Consider the following 23,195-nt stretch of genomic DNA (forward strand, 5'->3'; position numbering starts at 1 on the left):
AAAATGTCTGTTGAGACAACCAAAAGGATTAAAAATGTAGTAACTCCGATATATTGTCAATCCCAGAGTCAGTGCACATTTTTTCTGCTGAACACTTAGGCGGAGGCGTCCTTTATCTCTAACCTTTCTGTCCTGCAGTCAGTGCAAAGCTTTGGTGGTTTTTATGACCTACACAAAAGCAAAAGGTTTATTTTCAGCCTCTCTCATAACATCTCAGTCAGTTCAATCCCAGCAAAACAAAGAAAAGGCTGGGCGTGTTATCCTTGCTCTGTTAGAAAAATCGAATAGAAGATACCTCAGTACCCTGAGAATCAAGAAGGCTGCTTACCACAAATGTATTTCTATGGGTTTTCTGAAATATCTGCCTAAACATGTACGCAGTTTACTCTCAGTTGAAAGACATATATTTAGATCATACAAGCACACTGTCCAATTCTATGCTGATTCAGGTTAAAAATAGTGTCATATTACTTCTTTTGGTAAAGATTGTACAGTGTATGTGAAGGGAGTTTCAGAAGGAGGGCACAGAGATAGCCGGCCTGATATGCTCAGGAAGGTTGTTCTGATCTCAAGGGGTTTGCACAGCAGAGGCCTGATAAGTGGGTTTAACAAGTAATGACATGTTTCTCATTTTCAGACTTGAAGCAGTGGAGCGGTAACGATATTATAGATAACCACTGACTCTTTCATGCTTGTGTCCACTTTCACACTTGAAACATGTACTTACCAATTAAGGGTCAAAAGCCACCATGGACGGCCAGACAGGACACTACAGATGATGTTTATAATAGTGTACCACATTATCACTTTAAAAACTGGTTGTCTTAATAAAAAAACATTTAATCACAAGAAAAAAGATTAAGACCTATACAAAACAAGCTATCACACAATGATTTGTCATCATCACAATGTATAGCTTTATTTTTTTACCTTAGAAGCAGCTGCAGACAAAACACTCTCAGCTCAAAGTCCACTTTTTCGCTTGATGTGGAGCTTTTGACTTCCGTTACTAATGTTAGATAGCTTTCTTATTGTGATCACATGAAAAACAACAAGTAAGTTACAACTAATTTGATCTTTTAAACCTTTGGTATACATTGATGGTAAGGTCCTTGGCTCAACTGAGAACATTTTTCTTACATTGCTCTGACGTTATCCAGCACATCTCCTACAGGACAGTGACAGCCTTTAGGTTGAACCAATACAGCTTGTGTTGAAACCGTTCCTCAAAACGTCTTACTCGCCTCTGTACAATACGCTGTTTGTGCCCACAATACACAGCATGACGACAACACGTATTCTTCTCCATTTTTCTTCCCGGCAAACTTGTACAGAATGTTCTTTTTTTCTGGTTTGGTATAATCACCATATACTGTAGAGTACTACTCGCATGAGAGATATAATTAAGATATCCCTCAATTATAGAGTGAGTACATTCTAAGAAGTTTGTTTGTAAGAGATAAAAAGATGAAGGGATTATTGAAATGAAAAGCACTCGTATCACCAACAGCAAATATAGTGCATGGAAATCATCCGCACAATACTGTTTTATTTGGGGTATGACTGTTATTATGGGGCAAATTGAGTTCAGCAGTAAATGGATGGGATACAATAGGCTGCATCTAGGGCACTGACAAAAGCAGTAGTTTTTTTTTTTACCTGCATGAATGCCTTGACCTTGCTAGGTTTTGTGTTGTATGTAGATTGGGAGAGCATTGTAAGTGTTTCCATTACAGGAAGTACAATTTGATAAAGTGTTTCATCAGCTGTAAACAGAATACACGAAGACTAAGATACAGTTATATAGGAAAAGATGAAATATCTCTTGAACTGCACTGGCTTTTGTGAAGGCAATGTCAACAACATTTTCAGAGGGATCATTCATTTTGAGATTCCTTATGATTGTTGGTTCCACATGAATGCAAGTCAGTGCCTCTCATCCCATTATTTGTTGTGTGGACTCATAATAAGTTCCATTCAGTCATTGCCCACACAATCACACTAGTTCATCAGCAGAACTTCTCACATTACGCAGTTAATTAGATTCAAGCATATACTCATGTCACTCACCCGTGCATTCGCTTCCGGCACCATGTCCCATCACTTTCTCGAGATCAAAGTGAATTAAGAGATTGTTTTTGATTAGATCCATTTTGGTTTCATTGCCTCACCAGATTTACAGAGTGCACTAACTAAGCTATTGTGCCAGCAATAATACTCCATTCAGGAAATCACGCTCTATTTGCTGATATGCTCCAATTAATGGTTTATAACTAAGACAGTTACATGTGAATATGGAAGTGCAATTATTTAAGTTACATGCATCACACAAATAGGTATTAAGGAAATCAGATGTTTTAATATGACTATCCAAAATAGTGTAATTCTTTGTTACCACTGAGCCTATTTATTGCATTAACTTTGTCATTATGGTAGTTTAAATTATTTTATGCGTATTATTTCCCCTTGTGACATCACTTGAGCCCATTAAGTATAACTTTTTTGTGGGTCAATTATGGGCACAGCAAAAAGAAGTCCATAAAAGCTTTATATTATCAGCAGTGTTAACGTAAAGAAATTGCGTTCACAGATTATTTTGTGAATATTAGCCCATTTTATTCTCTTTGCCTTACTCCATTTGGACCTCAAAGCTATCTTTACCAACTTTTTGAAAGAGAAACCAAAATAGATTTCTGCCAGCTCATACAAAAGTTGGTAGAAAAAATCAAAAGTCTACCCAAACTCAGCCCCCACTTTATAGACTGATGGCAGCCTTCCTTCTTTGTGTGCATCACAGTAACCTTGACATAAGCCTAATCCTTTTCATACATCTCTCTCTTCTGTCTGTGTATATTTCCTCTTCTTCCGCTGGACTGAAAACAGTACCGGCCTTATGCCAACACTTTACCCAGATGGTCTCTGCAGGCATCTTGATGCATGACGTCACAACTTGGAATGATTTAGCAATTTGCAAATTGAGTTTGGAAAAAAATAAGAAGCAATTTTTGCTATATTTCTTAACAGATTAGTTTTCACTGTTCTGCCAGTCACACTAACTACTCATATTGGCAGGATAAGCAACAATGTTATAGCCAACATTCCAGTCCATTAAGCTTGTACTTTAAATTCCTGAGAACCTTAAGACTGTCACTCCTCAAGAAACCTCATGTAAAAGATCTCATTATATCTATTCTGTATGCAATCACATTTTTAAGTGCATATAAGGACACCTGTCAAGTATGTCACTTGCCTTACTAAGTGTATCTATATTTGATGAAAGATTTGCAGCTATCTTTGTAAGTCGGTGTACAATATGATCATTAAATAGACAGACGTGAGTGAACACTGACAGTGAGTGTAAAAGGATTTACTGTTAAAACGCACCTTATTTTATCCTAACCCATCAGCTCAGTACACTCACTTGGATATTTTTACATCGCCTCTGTGCTGATGGTTTCTTTCTTTTTTTTGCTGCACTATAACAGAATTTCAAAATAGCCCCCTGATTTCCTGCAGTACTTACACTGCAGAAAATCATGCCCATTTCAGTGTTGGAAGTGAAAATAAATAAAACAAGCCCTGGCAAAAAGCTCAGGCCCTCCAAAATAACATTTCTGTGTAGACCTTTACTGTGCACTGGAGCATAGGATTAAGATTCATTCTATGTTATTCTGAATAGTTTGTGCTGTTTGAAATTCATACAGGATTTCAATTGTATCTCTGTCTGTTTGATTTATTACTGGGCCTTGCCTCCTTTTTACCATAAAAGACCCAGATTTTTTTTTCTTTCATTCCGGCAAGCTGCTGTATAATACTGTGACAGCATTGAAATAGGGTTTCAATGGTCTCAAATTATGGGGGCCTTCCCCAAAGAAATAACTGTTAATACTGCCCCTCTAAGGAAAACAAACTTGCAAATCTGCAGCATGTAATACTTTGTAGATGAGTGTTGCTACAGTAGTTGTACAAAGTCAATTCAGCCAGATTCAACTTGTAAGGCCTTTTGATGTCAGGAAGTCTATCATTTTCAACCATTATGATTTGAATTTTTCTTATTTCTCAGGGTATTGCTCAGAACAAAACATAAAACATGTGCAGTGGTAGAAAGTGACATATATGTATGTAAGTAGATCCTGAGTTACTTCTATAAATGCTTTTTCCACAGGTTGGAAAAATAAGCCAAAAATAAAATCAGCACCCTCTGTCTTGTCCCTTAAAGGCACTGGTTGCCCAAAAAGATCTTTAAAAAAATAATAATGAACGATTATGTGATTAGGAACATGTCATCTCCTTAGCTGTATAGCTGCGTTGCTTATTCAATGACATTTGTGATGAACAAATGGCCACAATAATTGTAACAAGCCTCGAGGACTTAAAGAAAAAACATTATTTATTCAACAATTATTTATTATTTGCTCTCAGCCACTGTAACTATAACTTGCTTGCCCTTTTTCCCCCGAAAATGTTATACTTTTGCAGTCCTTTCTTTAGAATGCCAGTATCAGTAGTATAGCAGTATCAATTGTATGCATTTTGTCAATTGCACAGTCAATCCCAATAAGGTGAAGTTTAATTTACCGAGTTTGGGCCTTTGGGTGCTCATCTATCACTGGTAAATCCCATGAACCGGACAAATGAAAAACCCACTGCAACATGTAATCCTGGAAGCCCCAAGGAGGCAGCCTCTGAAATGCATATGGACATTCATAAACCCTGCTGGGCTACATGGTGATCTAGATGTAATACCATTCACTTACGTCCCTGAAAATATATCAAATCCAAATACATGAGACTGTGCAGCACTGTGTCTGTGTTGGAACATCATGTGCAGAATGAAAGGCTTGAGAATAAGTCAATACTGAGTGGGAAGACAAAATCGCTTCACAAAGTCATTCATGGGGGAATTACCATTATTGGATCAAAGTCTCCCCCAGTCTTTGCAGCTTGCCAGATTTTGCTGTTGAGGCCCTCATGGTTTACCACTTTGAGTCAGCTAAGCAATGCTCTACAAAGAACAGTGTGGCAAATCTTCACTAAGTAATGTCTCAGGAATGATTAATGGTCTTTTGTAAATAATGTAGGATGCTATAATAGAATATATACATTAGTAGGATCATTTGCTAATTAATTTTCATACGATGGCAGTATGGTGATAAACAAATGAGATCATAAGGGTGACGATGATTCCTGCAAACACGGTCATTTGTTACTTTCCAACCCTTTTCATTTCTGAATAGTTGCCCCAATCATTAGTTTGGACTTGCAGCAGCTTATTTTTCAATCTGTCAACAACAAAATAATGATCCTCATCTTTCTATCAGACATATTTCTGACTTCCTCATCTCTCATTCACACTTTTACCATAAAAAAATGACAAATATACAAATTTAGGAAAGTGCAATCAAGTAAACATAACACATTGGCTGATAAGATGCATTAACAACATTCAAACCATTCTCCAGCTGGGAGCATCCATTCTCAGTTTAACAAAGTTTTGACAGAGATGCCCATGTCATACTCTGCTATTTTTTTTTTAAGAGTGGATAGAGACCTTGCTGCTATTTACATTGTTCTCCTTTTTTATTTAATGGTTGTTTTTCACTGATCAGTATGTTTATGCTAATCGGAACAGTTAACATTAGCATAAGCACTGCTTCTGTGCCAAAATGTTATTCGAAAATTGTAAATACAGAAAATGTGGAACTGGTAAATGACCTCGCTGAATGCTAAGCATGTGTTGAAATTCACTGAGAAATAATTGATCTTTTTCGTGTATAAAATTTCAGTCACGTTAGCATGAAGCTGCCATCCGTTCAAACCTGAGCTCAGCTGATATATTTCAGGGATTGGAGCGACAGTCGTTGAGGTCTCCACTCCATTTGATTGGTTGTTGGAAATAGACTGTTACCCTCCAGAGTATTTTGTTTGCTGACAGTAAATTTGACTTAAGTAGATATTTCAAAAATGATGTTGTTGTATTGTATCCCTTTCAACCAGCAATTGAAGTATTAGCCAAGTCATCCCTAAAGTACAAGTAGTGGAACAAATGACTAAAAATGAAAGGTTCATCCTTCATCAAACCATTAAAAATCAAGGCTGTCTTTCCCTTCGCACATCAGTGGCACCAAACACACAGCTTTTTCAATGAAGTTTGGTTTTTCACAGGCTCCACGAAACAACTGAAATCTTGAGGGAGAAACACAAATTACTGTGTAAAATGTTAAAAGACGTCCATTTGTGGCTTTGTTTTTGAGATACCTAGGCTCCACTGGAAAACAAAACTGTTTGTATGAATCATTTACAAAAATAACCAAGTCATAGAGAGCATCCTTCTCATGTTTCCACTTCAGATGTCATTCACTGTTTTATGAGGTTTCGTTTAATGCAAAACCAAATTTATACATTATTGAGTAACAACCACCGAGCTTGTAACCAAGAGTTTTTGTCTCTCATTTAGTCATTCTTACATTCAATCTGTATCATGGGAATATGTGCAAGAATAGCAGAACTGACTGACTCACCAGACATAAAAAATGTACAGTGTGAAAGGCAGCACGAACAACAGGAGGACTGCAGAGAGAATGTGAATGGAGCATGGTTAGCCCCAAAGGCTGCGGGATATTTCAGTGGACACTATAGCAGGACCAGTGGGTCAACAGGGCTTAAATAATATTAATATAAAGTCTTAAAACATAATGTAACTCTCTGGTCTGTTTCTGGAAGACATATATTGCACTCTTGCATCATGCTGAATATTATATCTTATCTATCATACAAATCTTGATGCTGAAAAGAAAGAAAGGTCTCTAAGGGTATTGCATTGCATTACAAAGTTATGTTTTTTGTATCTCATTACTTTAAACTTTAAGAAGCTCAGTTTTCATGTGTCACACTTATTTAAATTCAATCCTAAACCAACAGATTCTTTGTCTCAAACCTTTTCATTTTCATTAATATGTGATACATGCTCAGATAAAGTGTCTTGTCTAAATAATCATATATTTACAGTGTTCAACTGGTTTATATGCAAACATTATTTCTGTTTCATTACAACATCAAAGCAGTATTAATATTTCATTTTTAAACAGAACTGACACATGTTGTTAAATTACCTTACATTGTACCAAAACACATTTGCCCTCATGCAGCAGACCTATTCAGAAATGCTGCTTCTGTTAAAATATGAAGTGACTCATTAAAACATAAGCCTTAACGTCTGTTATTACATTTCAATCATCACCCATCTGACGGTCTTTTTATAACGATCAAAATAAGCTCACAAATGTACATCATTTGTTTCCTCCTTGCTCTCTCATGTACAACATGTAGAGGTTATTTTCTATTTTTCCCATTTTTAAGTTATGTTTTAGTTCAGAGCCTATAATCCTACATGTTCATTCAAAAAAATGTGCATTGTTTTGTTATTATTATTTGTACAAGTTGAAAAGGAAGAGATAAACAATATAATTAACTTACTGTATGTTATTATCCAATTTTCAGCAATTCAATAGAATCAGATGACACCACTGCATGTGAAATGCTTCAAATGTCCATAAAACAATGCTTTACATTTACACTGCTATGCTGAGCATCTTAGTCAGACAACAAAGCACACAGTAGCTACAAACATGATTTTCTTTGGCCTTTTTTTGTTTTAGATATTTTTTTTCACAGTTGGTGCATCCTTAAATGTTCCTCGTAAACGCTGTGTGCCACACTGTTGCCCTTTACGACAACTGCTTGTTTGCTTCAAATAAAATAAGCGTGTTTTGATAACGTCAACATGTTTATAGCTAGGTGAAACATTTTTATCTGGATTGTTTCATCATAAGTGGTTGTTCAGGTGTGTGAAGTGAACATAAAAGGGACAGACTTTTTATCAGATATTTAGAATTCTTACAACAGACTGACAAAGGTCAAGATGTAACAGGAAAACATATCCTTCTAAATATGAAATGCGTTTAACTGTAAAGGGAGGAGGACAGAGGTGAACAAGAAGCTATGTATGAGAAGTTCTGTAGTTCACTGACACCAATGCTTTTATTGTTTTCTGATGTCACTTTTGAGTCGTCTATGTTATCTCTTGACTCCCCGAGCCAGTTCCCAACTCAGTTAGTGATTTTATTTCTGAAAAACTGTGCCTGTGTTTCCTCCGTGCAAACTCACTCCGAATGTCCGTCATGCTCTCTCAAGGTTTTTTAATCCAGGATCAACAAAGAGCCTGTGGTGACAGACAGTGTGATGGTCGTTTCCTGCCCGTCAGAGTTTTAGGGTATTTTTGCTGAGTGTCAATGCGGGCCAACTCTAATTGAAGTAGACAACATGGTGCCTGGGAGGTGTGATGAACTGACAGCTCCTAGCTATTATGGTTACAGAGAGAACTATGATATTTAGAACGTATTTAGCTCAAGTTAAGTCCACTTTAATCTAGATGAGATAGGTAATTGCTGTCTAATTTCCCATTCAGACAAAGCATGTAATTGTAGGTTTCCATATTTAGGCAAACCACCTTTAACCACCATGTACAAAAAGAGCCGTTTGCAGTCTTTTTTTCTAGTTGCCAGGCAATAAACCGTGCTTAGCCTCTGCATTCCTTATCTATAAACAAAAGCTAAAAAAGATGTAAGCCAATAACTCATCAGTTGCTTCACGCTAAACTTAAAGGTTTAAAATAAGTTGATGATACACTATTGTGTAGGTATTGGTCCTGAAGCTTGGCATTGACAGTGAGCTGGAGTTAGCTTAACAAAAAACACATGTTGCTAAATCCACAGAATGGCCACATCTCAATTCACCCAAAAAATGCATTGACGTTGAGTGCTTAGCTAAAGTTGTTTGATCACAAGTTATTTAAACCTTTTCTGTTAGTCTGATTTTGGACATGGCAATCATACAAAATAATAGTTCACATAATAAAAGGATTATGATCAATGAAAAAGGTCATGTAGGATTCAAAGATACCCCTTGAAGATATACTGTAATTAAGCATACAGTAATACTGCTCTGGATTATGTCTTTGGTGGAAAATTACCAACGCAGTTGAAACATCTGTTGCACATAGTGAGAGCGATTTTATCTAGCGCGGTTTCCTTGCATGAACATCTGATGAATCACTGACCTAATGTTTAGCAGCGCCGTTTTATTCTCTAGTCACCAGCATGATCAATACATTTAAATTGCAAATACTTGGGTTTGATGAATTGCAAGTTCATTTTGAATTTCAAGTAATTTATCCTGTTTATTTGTTTAAGCAGAGAGATGCGGTTGATTTGGTATAATTTGAGGCTGATGGATTGATGCAAGACATGGATCGTTACTCCTTGTAAATAATCAATTAGTTCAAAATAATAAAACTGGGACACTGACAGAAATGTGTTTTGCATTCTGAATTACTTTGACGTGTGTTGTCATTCCGCCATCCATACATTGCATTTTTGCATGCAGTTCATTCTCAAAAATGACTTTTAAGTATGTGCGTTCTCTGTAATTGGCTGTAATACGAAGGAAAGACAAAAGACGGCAGGAGTTTAACATCAATATTTAATGTGGAAAAGAAAAATAAAGTAAATCAAAGCTATTCTTACTCACTTTATTGATCAGGTGTTGAGTTTCATAGTGAAGCTCTGAATCTCTGCACTCCCAACATTATCTTCCTCCGGCTTCTTCTTGATTGGGGTCTATAATAGAGGCAGACATGTTACTGTAGAGCCACGGAGAACCATTAAAGCAGACAATCTCTAGTGAAAAACATCCTCCTCTTTCTAATTCATTTTATTTGATATGCAGAGGTTGGCTGTTTGATTATAATAAAATATTTCGTTGCAAGCACTGTCCACATTTATTGGACAGTGATGATACAAACATTGGAAAGTGTTCAGATAAAATGGTGGTCTCTATGAGGGCACTGGGGGATTAACCAACTTTAGCAGACTCTTCAAAAGAAGGGAAAAGGAGTTGTGTAGGGCAAAGTCTTTGTTCCAAATGCCAAAATGTTGCTTTTAGGGCTCTACAAAATATAACTTTATTCATAACGCTTTAATTTAATTCTGGGTCAAGATTAGATCCTGTTATAAGTTTTGCTTTTGCTGTCAGTCCACTCTGTCCTGTATTTCTGCACAGCTGCAGATAAAGATGAATCTACATTAATATTGTTAGTATTATTACTCCTACTTTTAGAATTATATTCCAGCAGTGGCTGTATGGATGTTTTTGTAATTGGAGTCTTTCCAACATTTCTTATGAAACCGGAATGTCAAAATGTTTAAGAAAATAGATGCAATTATGTCCAAAATGACAACATGATTTCATGCAACACAATATTCAGTTTTAATCCATATTTATTGGCGTTTGTCCTTTCTTATTAACATTAACATTAACAGCATTTTCACTGCGGTCTGAAAACGGTTTGTTCTCCCTCTTGCTGCACACAAAAGGAGACAATCACCTAATAAAGGGTAGCCTTAGCATTCATCTAACAGCACCATAAAATACAAAAAATACAAAAAATAAACGTATGTAATCCAATAAATACATTTTTGTTTTCAGGGTTATTAAGCAAGACATTTAAAATCTGCACATGAATCCCTCATTAGATGCCCAGACCTAGGTATTGTTTGAATACATAAATATACGGTATTTGGAATCAATACATGAATATTATAATGCAGGACTGAATGCCTTATGGTGATCCTCTACTATTAAAATTTTCCCAAATATTCAAGGCTGCCATTTATAGTTAGTATTTAGAAAAAGGAAAAAAAGTATTTATTCATGAGTCCTCGATATCCATATCATGTTCTTGTATTCTCTGTAGGTCACTTCCACAGGCAAATGTAATAAACCCAGCCTCCCCATGAGTTACTTGCACACCGTAAAGCAATAATCACCTACATTCCCATTTTCCCCCTATACTGATGCAATGCCATTTATCTCCTCTTAACCTCCTTTGATAGGTCATTAAAGACCGTCTTGGAGCTGTGGAGTGAAGCACTGAATCATGTCGCAGGATCCATCTGCTGGCATGTCTAATTCGGGGCAAAAGAGCTCCAGTACATATGGCTGCCATATAAAGTTTTATATAATAACTGGCAGCGACGGAGCCATGAGGAGGATTCACTGGAAATAAATTGATAAGGGACGTGGCAGCAGGGAGGGATACAGACAGAGATGGGGAAAGAATAAACGGGGGATATGTTGGTACATCTGCAACTCTGAAGGCTTTTCGCAGTTTTCCTGATTGAATGTTTGCTCCAGATTTTAGAAGTAACAGCCAGCATGTTTTTCTAATAAAGCTAAGTCATGGAACAAGAGTGAAAGCTGAGTCAGCATGTACAGTATGAGTGCTGAGGCCTGTCCCCCTGGATGAGGACTTGTGTCTTTGCAGCATTGAGGAATTGCAAAGTACTCAAAAGAAAATCTCAGCAAATCTGCCCCAAAGCCTTAATGGTATATCCGGTTTGAAAACTTTACTCGATGATTTCAGAGATCAGATAGAGTAAGAAAAAAGTTCTGCAGCGTTCTCCTGTCAGTTGTAAAGGCAAGTAATTTTATTAGCCATCATTCGATCCTTTTTGTTATTATACTTCAGGGGCAGGCTTTCAATCTGAAATTTGATGGTGGGCTTCTGGCCAAAAGCAAAAACCTATTGTATTGATTTGTTTGGCAAACTGTTGTTAGAATCTAAGATCCTTCAATTGAATTGCCTCTTCTCATTACTGACTGCCACCACACTGAAGCGTCACTCAGCCCGCAAGCACGGCGTTAGGCCACCCTGCTACATGAACTCCTTACCGCTCTTTTATAGTACTAAATGTGTAAAATGACATCTTCCTTGAGAGAGTTATCAAGATATTACCTTTGAAATCTTGGCTACATTATGAAGTTGTGTGATGACTGGCAGAAAGGACATCAGTGTTAAATGCTAATACATAGTGCTGAACGGAGCATTAAAAGGTGCTGCCGTCAGGTCGTGCTCAGGCAGGCTGACATATCGCTGACTGTGTCGGAGAAACCAAACTAAGTGACTGATGCTCAACTTTGGGCCCCCCACCTATTCATGGCTACATCATGCATTCGGAGCCCCTGAAGTGTGTGAAGGAAAATACTTTGAGCTTTTTATCCACATTGTTTTTTCTTTTTTACTATTTAGAGAAAACGTTTTTTTATATGGGGATAACATTGTTGAGTGTAAAACCACCTTTTAATGTTTTGACATTCTTTAGTGCAATTTCACATCGGAATGCAACAGAGTCATGACGTATTCATGTACGTTAGTGGAAGAATCAGTTCCTGCAATTCATCTCTTACACCTCTTTTGTTTCTTGGCTTATTTTGATTGCAATCAAGATAATGTGCAGTAGTTTGATGCACCTGCATTATTAGGGAATGCAAAGGACAAACAGATATCCAATTCTTTCACAGAAATTAGACAAGCTATTGCTCTCTTCGATATGTAGAAATATGGAGACAGTTAGTCGACTAAAACCGCGTTGCATCAAAAGATTTAGCATACTGATTCAAGGAGTTAATTTCCTCAAACTTAAGGTTGTAGACTTGGAAATGATATATTTGTGTGTATTATTCTATTGTTGAAACATCTATTCGACACTTACCATGAGTCTGAGCTTTGGGATACAATCCAGGATTTCTTGTGAACAAAAAACAACCTTGAGAGTCGACCTCAAAAAGGCAGTTTTTTCTGTTTCCACACTGATAAGAAGACAAGTACAATCCCTTTTGTGCTCTTATTGTCCTATTGTGTCATGAAATGAAGTGTGCAGCGAGCATAACACCATTTGATTTATTTTATATTTAAATACATGTTTTACTAAAATTAAATGCAATATGTGAAAGCATAGCTAAAATCTTCCAAACCTGCTGATTAGTTTTTATTGTAGAATGTGTGTGAGTGTGTGGTCGAATTTCACATAAAACATATATCCACTTATTGAACAGAACTCAAATTGTTTCTATTAAACAAAGCTTTTAGGGTGGAATTATTGAGACGATAAAGCCTTTTGTTGTGCCTAATCGGATAGAGCTTTTGTTGCACTTTAAGTCACACACTTACCGTAATGGGGCTCATCGTTCATATACTACAGTCTACATCAATAATCATATCTAAATTCAATCTAAACTTAATTTCATTTTGTGGAAATGCTTTTAAAACTATTAGACTGTAATCAGGAAATAACATCTCCTCCGTATGGACTATAAATTATAGTTGTATACTCATCTAAGCAGTGTGAAGAGCATACCAGTCTTTATATGTACACCATCACCTTGCAGGTAAAAGTGTTTGCATATGTGTCACACGTCTAATACCCAGGAAAGATCAGAATGCAAATACATGTATTTTTCTTGAAGGTGTGTGAGAATGTGCGCAATCTGGATACATAAAGAAGCTGTGATTGACAGAGCGAATAGATGCCGATGAAAATCACAGTTTTTTCAATCAAATTGCATTTAAATAATGATTTTGAGTGAACCAATACATCAGAAATCATATGTGCCCCTGTGTTTCCTAGAAAAACAAAACATGCTGAATTACATACAGGAACCGCTTGTTTTATAACAATAACACCATCTGTATGCAGCTCTCTATTCTGGCAATATGATCACACAAAGAAAAGATGCTTATATGAATGCCTAATCACTGACTTTCAGCACCAGGATATGCCAGGCGTAAGGCCTTGACTCAGTGCTCTCTTCTGAATTCCAGATAGCTTGAGAAAACCTGTTGTTTTTATCCTCAGGGCAGGGATATTTGTTTTAGTTTTTTTCTGTAACCCTCATATTTACAGAACTACCTGTAATGTTGGTCTGTGGAAATGTTTTTCTTTTACAGAAACAAAACATCAGTACCATTCACACAAATATTTTGCAGCAAATTGTTTACCCACACTTATTCAAGTCTTACCACACTGTACATAATGCCATTTCATTATTATTGTTGATGGTGTAATTGTGTATACTTAATCATTGTGGTTGTTTTTCCTGTGCTTCTCAGGGAATTTGCACGTTGGAAGGTGAGAAACACAGCCATCGAGAGACGGGACCTGATCCGGAACCCTGTGCCGCTCATGCCTGAGTTCCAGCGCAGCGTACGCCTGCTGGGCCGCAGACCCACTACTCAGCAGTTTATCGACACCATCATCAAGAAATATGGAACCCACATACTCATCTCAGCCACCCTAGGAGGTAACTGGGGTTTCATTTGCTCACTTCCACACTTGAGTAACAGTTTGACACCCATTTTTTAATGATTCTCACATTACGGGTTGTAGTTCACTGACATGCTAAATCACCTTTTTTGAAAGGTTTCTTTCAGAGACATAATTTATTGAAGTAATCATTTTACGTCACCAGGTTTAAATATTCACTTTAAAGGACTAATAGGACTGTAACACATGGTATGAAAGGTTGGTTTCTTCTAATATAGGCTGTCTGAAACTCGTTTATGATATTCTTTCTAAACAGAAAAATAAATGCGATACATTTCTTTGCAATAAATTGTTTTTGGTTCAGAATTTGAATTGATAATGTGCATTTTATTAATTAACAATAATGAACATCTATTATTTAAAACCAGATAATGGTTTCATGAATATGATAATTCTCTAGATCTGGGATTAGGCAGATAAAAACAAAACAGGAAACGCTTTTTTCATTCATTTCTCCAAATGAATATCGCTATTTTGTGTCATCATCTTATTATTCTGTTCGACTTCGACACCATTGTGTCCTTCTAGATAATTCATATGCCTGTTTGCAACAATGTCAAACAGTCATGGAATTTTAGGCCACATTTTTCTCCAAGGTGTTGGAAAAACTCTCTCTCAGCAAAACTACAGCTGTGTCACAAGCAGGCAGGACCAGGCAGATTCAACGACTAAATACATTGTTTTTTATCAAGAACAAGATAGGGCAACTTGAAATGAAGAAAAACAAAGATCAGCTGAACCGTGTTATAAGACATATTTGCGCCAGAGCAGCACTTGCTAATCTTCTAATTAATTTCCTTAAATTTGAATCTGGTTTTCATAGATGATAATATGTAGGTTACAGCATATAAGCCCTGAATTTACATATAAGTAAAGTCTACATTCAGGTATGTGGATTTTTCCTTTGTTCAGGGTAGGTGACTTGCACAGGATCAACTCCACATCTAACAAAGAACAGCACAAGTCTATTCTGAACAAGTATTCCATCTCGTCTGGCTTAAGTGGATTTTCCAGCAGTACAGTGACCCAAAACTTGCGTCAAAGCTGTGACAGGCTATCTTAAATCCAGAGTCTCCAAACTGCTTCCCAACCACACACATGTGGGAGAGTTTGATAAGTGAAAAGGCAATACACACTGCAGCATCTTCAAAATAATGTGAATTCTCACAACCTTCAATATTGTGGAAGCAAGGTGTTGAAGCCAGCTGTGAGCTGTTAAAAGTATAGAGAACTAAAACTTTCAAAGATAAGTTTTATTGTATCGGAAATAATTAGTATGCATCTAAAACTAGATCTTACAGCCTACTCTGCTTCTCACAGGAACATTACATGCAAATAAGAAAATGATGCAATTAGCAGTTTTCACTTCTCACATCTACATTTTCTCCATAATGGAAATAAAGACCAAATGTGATAACAAGACACTGATTCCATGAGTCTTCAGTGATTCATCTTCTGAATGAACTTCCTGAAAGAAGCTTACAACACAGCTTCAATTTCATTTGCAACACCCCAAGACCATTATAGACATACATATGGTAATTGCATTTTTATGTTCGTGCCAAATTTAACCTGAAGATAATCTTCTTCATAAGTGCTTGTACTTACAGACCTCTCAGGTAAATAGGGGAGGATGATTATCATATGTTTATTGATCACATTTATCTTCAAGGACTGACGTTTCTGTTAGACTTAAAATAAGAGAAGACGTCTTTCAGAAACTAGTGTCTACAGACATTCTTTTTTTTTTATGAAGGGAATATTGTTATTGTTTCTCATGAAGACTTATTTCACTGTCTTTATTTTCAAATATGGGAACATCCTGCAATTGCATGAAGTCCCATAAATTCACAATTTTAAATGCAGTCCAATTATCAATAACAAGAACCCACTGTGGAGAGGGGGATAAATGCTTCTAATGGACAATTTCAGTATGTTGGATGCCCTTCCCAAAATAAAAGTTAAGAACCCCCGCTGTCGTAGTCTAAATATAAATGGCTTCTTCCTCCCGTCTCTTATGTTATCTCAAGCTCTGAGGGACACATGAAGGTGGCTTACTGTTGTTACTTTGCCAAATGCATTTCAAAGATAGAATTATTAAGATTATTTGCGCTTTTACTGAAACCCTGCATTATATAATTGTATTTGTGAAACATTGCCAAGTAGGGGCTCCAGTTGTGTGAAATGTGTTGCTTTGTAATCTCATAATCAAATGCTGTTTAGAAACATTCAATCATTTTGTCATGTTTTCGCCTCTTTTTAGTGCAACACTGTGCAATACAGATATACGAATGATGGGGTATCATTGTTTTCGTATTAAGCAAGAAGGATCATTTAGTTGATGAAGAGTTTACTAATAATGGTTAATTTTGCGGAGGATCCTTTTGTATTATGTAATCTTGTGAAGCACTTGCTAATAGTCTTGCTTTATGAAAGGTGCTACAGTACATTAAATACATTACTTACTTTAGAAAAGGCAGTCTGTAGTGATCTGTTCCTTTGTCTAACGATAACAGAACAAATTCCAACATTTATTGTATATCAGAACTGGTACTTTGACTAGAACCATTGATGCTTAAGCAGATAGCAAAGAAACGGATCTGGAGACTTTCATTTTTAAAATCTTGCAGTCTACCTAAGGTCCAACTTAAGGCTTTAATAATTTAGCTAAACTGTGCAGAGAAATATCAGGTGTGACGGGTTAGAGTTGCAATATCGCATACAGCACTCCGTAAGGGGATTTGTGCTGAGACACTAATTTTGGAAATTGGAAATACAATATTGGTCTGAAACATTATATGAGGGTAAAATGTAATTAAGTGTGCCTAAGCAAGGGACAATGCAACTGCCACCAATGCGCCAGGTGGCTAGAATTGGACAAATAAGCCACAGAAATAATCTCAGTATCATTTTCAGCCACAGCATCCTCCTTACTCGCATAACATTGCATCCCGTTACATTTGTCCTCTTTTCTTAACATGCCCTGTCTTTCAATCATTTTTAACCTTTGCCTCATCTTCTCTATCTCTGAGTTATCACCGTATTATCTATAACCTTGAGGCCATCTTGTTTCAAGATATGGGTCGGTACACTCTTATCTCAATCTTGGGATTGCCCATTAAACAATTCTGTTATATGAAGCAGTCAATGTGAACACCAGGCTAGTGATGAAGTGGCATGAAGAGGCTAAATCTCTCTTTAGCCACCTACACTGTTTGGTCTTAAGAGCCATTATATACTTGAGAGAAAAAAAAAATGCTCCTTCGCACAGGAAACTCAGAGCTGAGGGTCAGTTGTGAAAATCCGCATTAGACATTTCCTCTGAATGTGTAAATATGACTATACTGCATGACCATGAACAGTTGTTATGCCACCTAAATTATTTTCACTTTTTTTAACCTAATGGTTTCACAATACAGAAAATGCATATTATTTTTGCTCTTCTTCAGGTTCCCCATCTCTATCTGTCAGAGTGAAATGCTACTGATTTAGCTGATAATCACTGAGAAATAGGGACCTTTACGGATGTATTTGGGTAGCATCAAACCCAGATAAAAGATACCTTTTTATCTAACTTTTTAGCTCATTTTAATAATTTTATGTCAACTGCAATATCTCTCTTGGATATTTTTTTTTGTTGATAACTGATTCATACTGAAGTGAAAAATACACAGCAGCACAAGCATATTTCCTCAAAACAAGATGACAAAACATTTCAAATGTCATGGTGTTCCAAACTGACCCATGTTTTATTTTCTAATAAAAGTAAACTATTTCTATATTCATGCATTGCTTTGCTCTGGCACCACTAAAGCTAAGCCATTCTGTGAAGTGTTTTACATCTAGTTGTGCTATGTTCTTGTGTGGATCCCTAATTTCTTGTATTGTGCAAATGTACAAGGACTCAACCAAGGTTAACTAAATTGCAGGCACATCTTAGAGAAGACTGAAATCCAACCAACATTGATGTGAACAATGCACAATTATAGAATATTTAAACACAACCTTTGCAAATGACGAGGGAAAGAGTCTCAACCTGTTTTTTTATTTCCAAAAGATAGACAATATGCTTTTTGTTGAGTCAAAAAAACAAAAACAACGGTAAGGCAATTTATGCTAAGAGCTATAGTGATAAGGGTTATGCATATTGTTTTTGCAGGGATAAACTGTTGGGGTAGGGATAGAGGACGGCCCTCCGGTCTCCTCTGTTGACACTTTTATGTCCAGCCATCCACCCTTCCTTTGGCACTGAAAGAGACTGTGCTATTGTTTTTTGCTGAGGACACTCATTTAATCCTTTCAATGGATTATACAATGCCATCCCTTTTCCAATTTTTAAAACTAAAGCTCTAACTTAAGTAAAGTATTACTAAAGGATTCTACGAGAAGAGTTTGACCTTACTTAATGTCCTTATCTCTTTGTTTGTATTTTATTGTCCCTTGGCCTCTTTTCCTTTCTCACACAATGGTGCCTGAGGTGCCTGGAAGCACTTGGCATCAACGCCCCCAGAGAACAAAAAACTGTTTGTGACAATACCCTTTGTTTATGTCAGGATTTATGGAGACACTCTTTACTGAATATAAAGGTTTATAGATTTAATTTTGATTTGCCTGCTTCGTAATGCTGAAGGAGAGGTACAGAGTTCTGCGGGGGGATGACTCACTTCTTGTGCTGCAGTTGTTATACTTCTACATTGTTGATGTTAAGATCAAATGTTTATTGAAAAATAAGTAACCATTTAATAAAGGAATATTTCCTCTGCTACTGACTGACAGCATCTGCCGGAGATGTTTTAGGAAATAATGATCAATTATTTGTTGCTTTTCTGCCATCTGAACGTTTTAACTACCTCATACATCGCGAAGTGAAGTCACTGGCATATTTGGAAGCTTTAATGTAGGCATCAAGGGATATGTATTTTGAAGTTCAACATATGACCCGACTGACTCCTGTGTGCATGCTGCGCGCGGAAAACGCCAAACCAGAATGAACACATCTTAGACTTCCAAACAAAGGACACCAGGACTGTGGGTCGATGTCTCAACATTAAACTGAGTTCTAAAGCTGAAAACTGAAAAGAAAAACACATCAAAACAGTTTGACATAGTAGGTGTTTGACGTTTTTGGTTTGCCTGCAGCCACTGAGAACACAACTGTTGGTGCTTATTGACTGTAGAGGGGCTATAGAACAGTGAATGAGTCGATGCACAACAAAGACCATGCTGTGTATAAATACAAGAGGAAGGTAGTCCTATCAGAAAAGCTGTGAAGGACAGATATTTGCATTTTACCAGAGCAAAGCTAAAGCTGTGAGGGTCATATTTCACCCCATCTGTCATTCCCTCTGCATCATATGTTTGAAATCGGTTTTGCACTGTGAGTGAGAACGCTGCTATCCCACTGTGAATTCTGTTGGTATCCGTACTGAGGGGGATTGAATTTGGAAAGAGAAGCGAGATGCAAGTATTCATTTCAGAGTAGATGTGAACATTAAATTGACTAAAACTTCAGTTTATAAATCTCATTGTCCAGTATTTTGGGCTTTAGAGGTCAAACTGACATACCACCAACTCTGAAAGAGGGATTATGTGACTTCTGATTAAACAGCAACCAATACGTTGACAAGTTACAAATACAACATCCAGCATTGTCGGGAACACAGCAAAATCAACTTGACATTTCTAAGATTTGCCAAAATATCAAAACTGACAATACCAGATCATGAAAGGTTGCATGACCTCTGAGATTATTGATTTGAAGAATGGTACATTTTATCGATTAGTATTTCTTATTAAAATGTTCAATAGAAACAAGTGTTCTTGGTCTCACTTAAAGGTCAGGCTGACTCTGGAAAGAACCGTTACTGACCAAATAAAGATATCACATGTAGGAGGGACTGTTTCTCAGCAGTGAGGACTCATTTGCCCTCTTACTCTCTCTTGCATACTCAACACTATGACTGGATCAGAGACCTCTTCAGTGCACCAGTCTCATGCTGTCAGCATTGAAGAGGTGGAAGTAGTTTATTGAAATGATTTGTGGTCACTGAAGCCTGAGGCTACAGTTCATATGCAGAGCCATGACTGTGCCCTGGGTGGTAGTGGAAGACGGCCCTGCAGAAGCTGTTGATGCTACCTTTTTGCCAAGTCGCACTTGATTCTTTTTTGACTTGCTCTTGTTCTGTAGCCAACACAAAATGCACAGGGTATAATTGGCCATTGAGACCGTGGCTATCTCAAAGCAACAGCCTCACTTTCAGAATATCTCTTGCATAAAGCAGGGACAATCGAGTTATGGTTGAGTAAAAAATTGGTTGAAGTCATTCCTCTACTTATTGGAATGTATTATGCGTTTGCAGTTGTTACGCTTTTTATTTTAGGAATTATATACACCTGTTTTTTAAGGATAGATTATAACAATATAGTCAAAGATGTTGTTTGTAGAATATTTTCCTGTTAATAAAACAAAGTTCATTCCCCCAGTTGGGTTTACCTGCTGTTTTTTCCTATTTTTTATTTGGACATACATGGAACAATTATTGTAAATGCAGAACAATTAAAAAACAATTATTATGATCGGGTCTATTGGTCGAGAATCCTAAAAGACTTAAGTTAAAATACATAAACGAATATAACAGCATACGTTTCAATGTGTGTATATGTTATGTTAAATGGTGGGATTATGGTTTAATATGCTCCATAAAGTGACCCACACATGTACCATTAACACCAAAGTGAGCACTCCCAGCCATTCCATTACTTTAAAACCATACTTGCCCTCTTAACCTCCATTGACATCCACATGCGTGCACACACACAAAATAGAAAAAGGTACAGGTACGGTGGGAGATGCCTTTTGCAAACACACACTGTTTGAGGTGAAACAGTACATTGTTTTAAATACCTCTGAGCTGTAAACACATACGCTCTGCATGAGCTGATTATTTCTGGCAGTGTCTCAGCGAGGAGCCCCGTAACAATGTAACACAATGTATTACTTACAGAAAGGTGCACACTGATGAATTTTTTAAAGCCACAGAGGAAATGATTTAGCCTGACCAGCAGCAATAACCACACTGTATTTATGTACAGAGGACCTCCTTTATACCACACTAGGATGCAATGGAGATAAAAAGAGCTTAATGTGAGACCATTATTCTTGTGCAGTAGTGTAAGTCAAGTGTGTGTAAGTCACTTTGCTCACCCCGGGGGTAAAAGGGCATGGCAGCGTCAGAGAATGGGCTCTTGTCCCTTCAGTGCTTCTACTCTAACCAGGCATGAGACATTTGCCCTGACTGCTACCCACCCTTACACATGGTCACCACAAGTTAAGTGACCAATTCCAATGCATCGCTAGGGGCCAAATAACCATTCACATCACTGGAAACCTGAACATATGTGACATGCTCTTGAAAAAGTTCCAGGCATAAGGTTTGCCATTTGAACAGTAATCTTCAAAGGCAAGTTTGTGTGTGCTTGCGGAAGAAAATGTGTGTTTGCATTGTATGTGTCTGTTTCTGCTCACGGGAATGAGAGATGGGAAAAAATATGATGTGTAAAGGATGAGCAGCTCAACCATTTTTATTGAGTCAACAAACAAACATGGCATGCAAATCGGAGAGATTGTCTGGTGCTCTATAAATATTTGGCCCTGTTACTGCTTGGAAAAATCTCCATTTGCAGTACGCAAACACTTACTGAAAGGTCAGTGGTTAAGTTTAAGTACAGACCCCTCACAGTTTTCCTGTGGACTTTCAAACTTAACATACTGTTTAGGATGGGGGATGGCTTAATTTCCCTCATCACACATATGAATCTGGGCATAGTACTGCATTAATGGAGAGAGATTAAAGGCATGCTGATTTTATGTATGCATAATCATTTGTATATTCACAGTATTTATGACCCTTTTGCAGTTGAGCTGATTTAAATTCACTTCACACTAAAGGTGGATGCTTTGTCAAAGAGTTAGAATTTCAGGTTCCATTAAATCTACACTCAACTTTTTCAGGAATGACAGCAAAAACACTATAAACAAAGATAACAATGGATGATTAGGAGTGAATGGCTAAAATCTTCTAAACTAATTGGCAGATACTTATGCCAGCAAGACACATAACAAATTGCTGTTGATTTAAGAGAAAACAACGTGGCATTTAAAGTATTCTTCTTTGGTTTAAAACCATTGTTCGAAAGAATAGAACTACAAGTGGTAGGGAGGAAAAGAGAAAGAAACAGAAAACAACCACTCAGGCAGAGTTATTATCACCAGATTGGTCAGTAATTACATTTTTAACCATCCACAGATAATTTCATTTATTTTCCAGCTGAAAAATAAATGGGATGGACTCTGGTTATCTAAGAACAGGCCACACAATGCCACATTACAGTTAAACAGGTACAATCCTTCCCAAGTGACTCCTAATTAGCCTCCTGTACTCATTGGTATTTTACTAATTTATCTGCACTAATGAAATGTCTGCAAACGGTTATGCTATTTTCAATTTCTTTGTTTACCTGCAATTTGTCTTTCTCTGCCTGGGGTAGCTGAGGCAAAAAGATACCGGATGTGATGCATTTTTTCTCCACAGGATAAAATTCCTGTGGTCTTGAGGTACAATTCTATATCACTAGACCTCTCATGGAAATAATACCATCGCAATGGAGGTAAATCCGGGGACATTTCTGGGGATGGTGCCAGAAAGGGATAAAGCAGCAAATACAGAGACTGTTCCTGGAAAACTGGGGCATCTGGTTTCACAAGCTAGAAGTGCTTGCCTTGATATTCAGACCACTGTCTTATCCCTCCTGTTAAGAGCTCTGTTGGCTTCTGAGATAAGCCTGCATGGGACAATTCTAAAAAATGAAGATGTCTTCTGTACACTCACAATATTTATTCAGTGCACCTTAAATCAACATGATTTTGTCAATTGAGATCCTACATTTTTTACTTGTTAAATCCAGTACTTTTCA

The 23,195-nt window shown here is 37.0% G+C and overlaps 1 protein-coding gene across 1 annotated transcript in view; it reads left to right on the forward strand.

The window, feature by feature from the left end:
• Positions 1 to 23,195, forward strand: part of brinp1 (bone morphogenetic protein/retinoic acid inducible neural-specific 1) — a 96,115-nt gene that overhangs the window by 31,906 nt on the left and 41,014 nt on the right. The window contains exon 3 of the mRNA XM_063890334.1: positions 14,009 to 14,199. Coding sequence (XP_063746404.1) covers positions 14,009 to 14,199 — 191 coding nt within the window. The remainder of the gene's footprint in view (positions 1 to 14,008; positions 14,200 to 23,195) is intronic.

This window comes from Eleginops maclovinus, chromosome 8 (genome assembly GCF_036324505.1).
Source record: "Eleginops maclovinus isolate JMC-PN-2008 ecotype Puerto Natales chromosome 8, JC_Emac_rtc_rv5, whole genome shotgun sequence".
NCBI classification, from domain to species: Eukaryota; Metazoa; Chordata; class Actinopteri; order Perciformes; family Eleginopidae; genus Eleginops; species Eleginops maclovinus.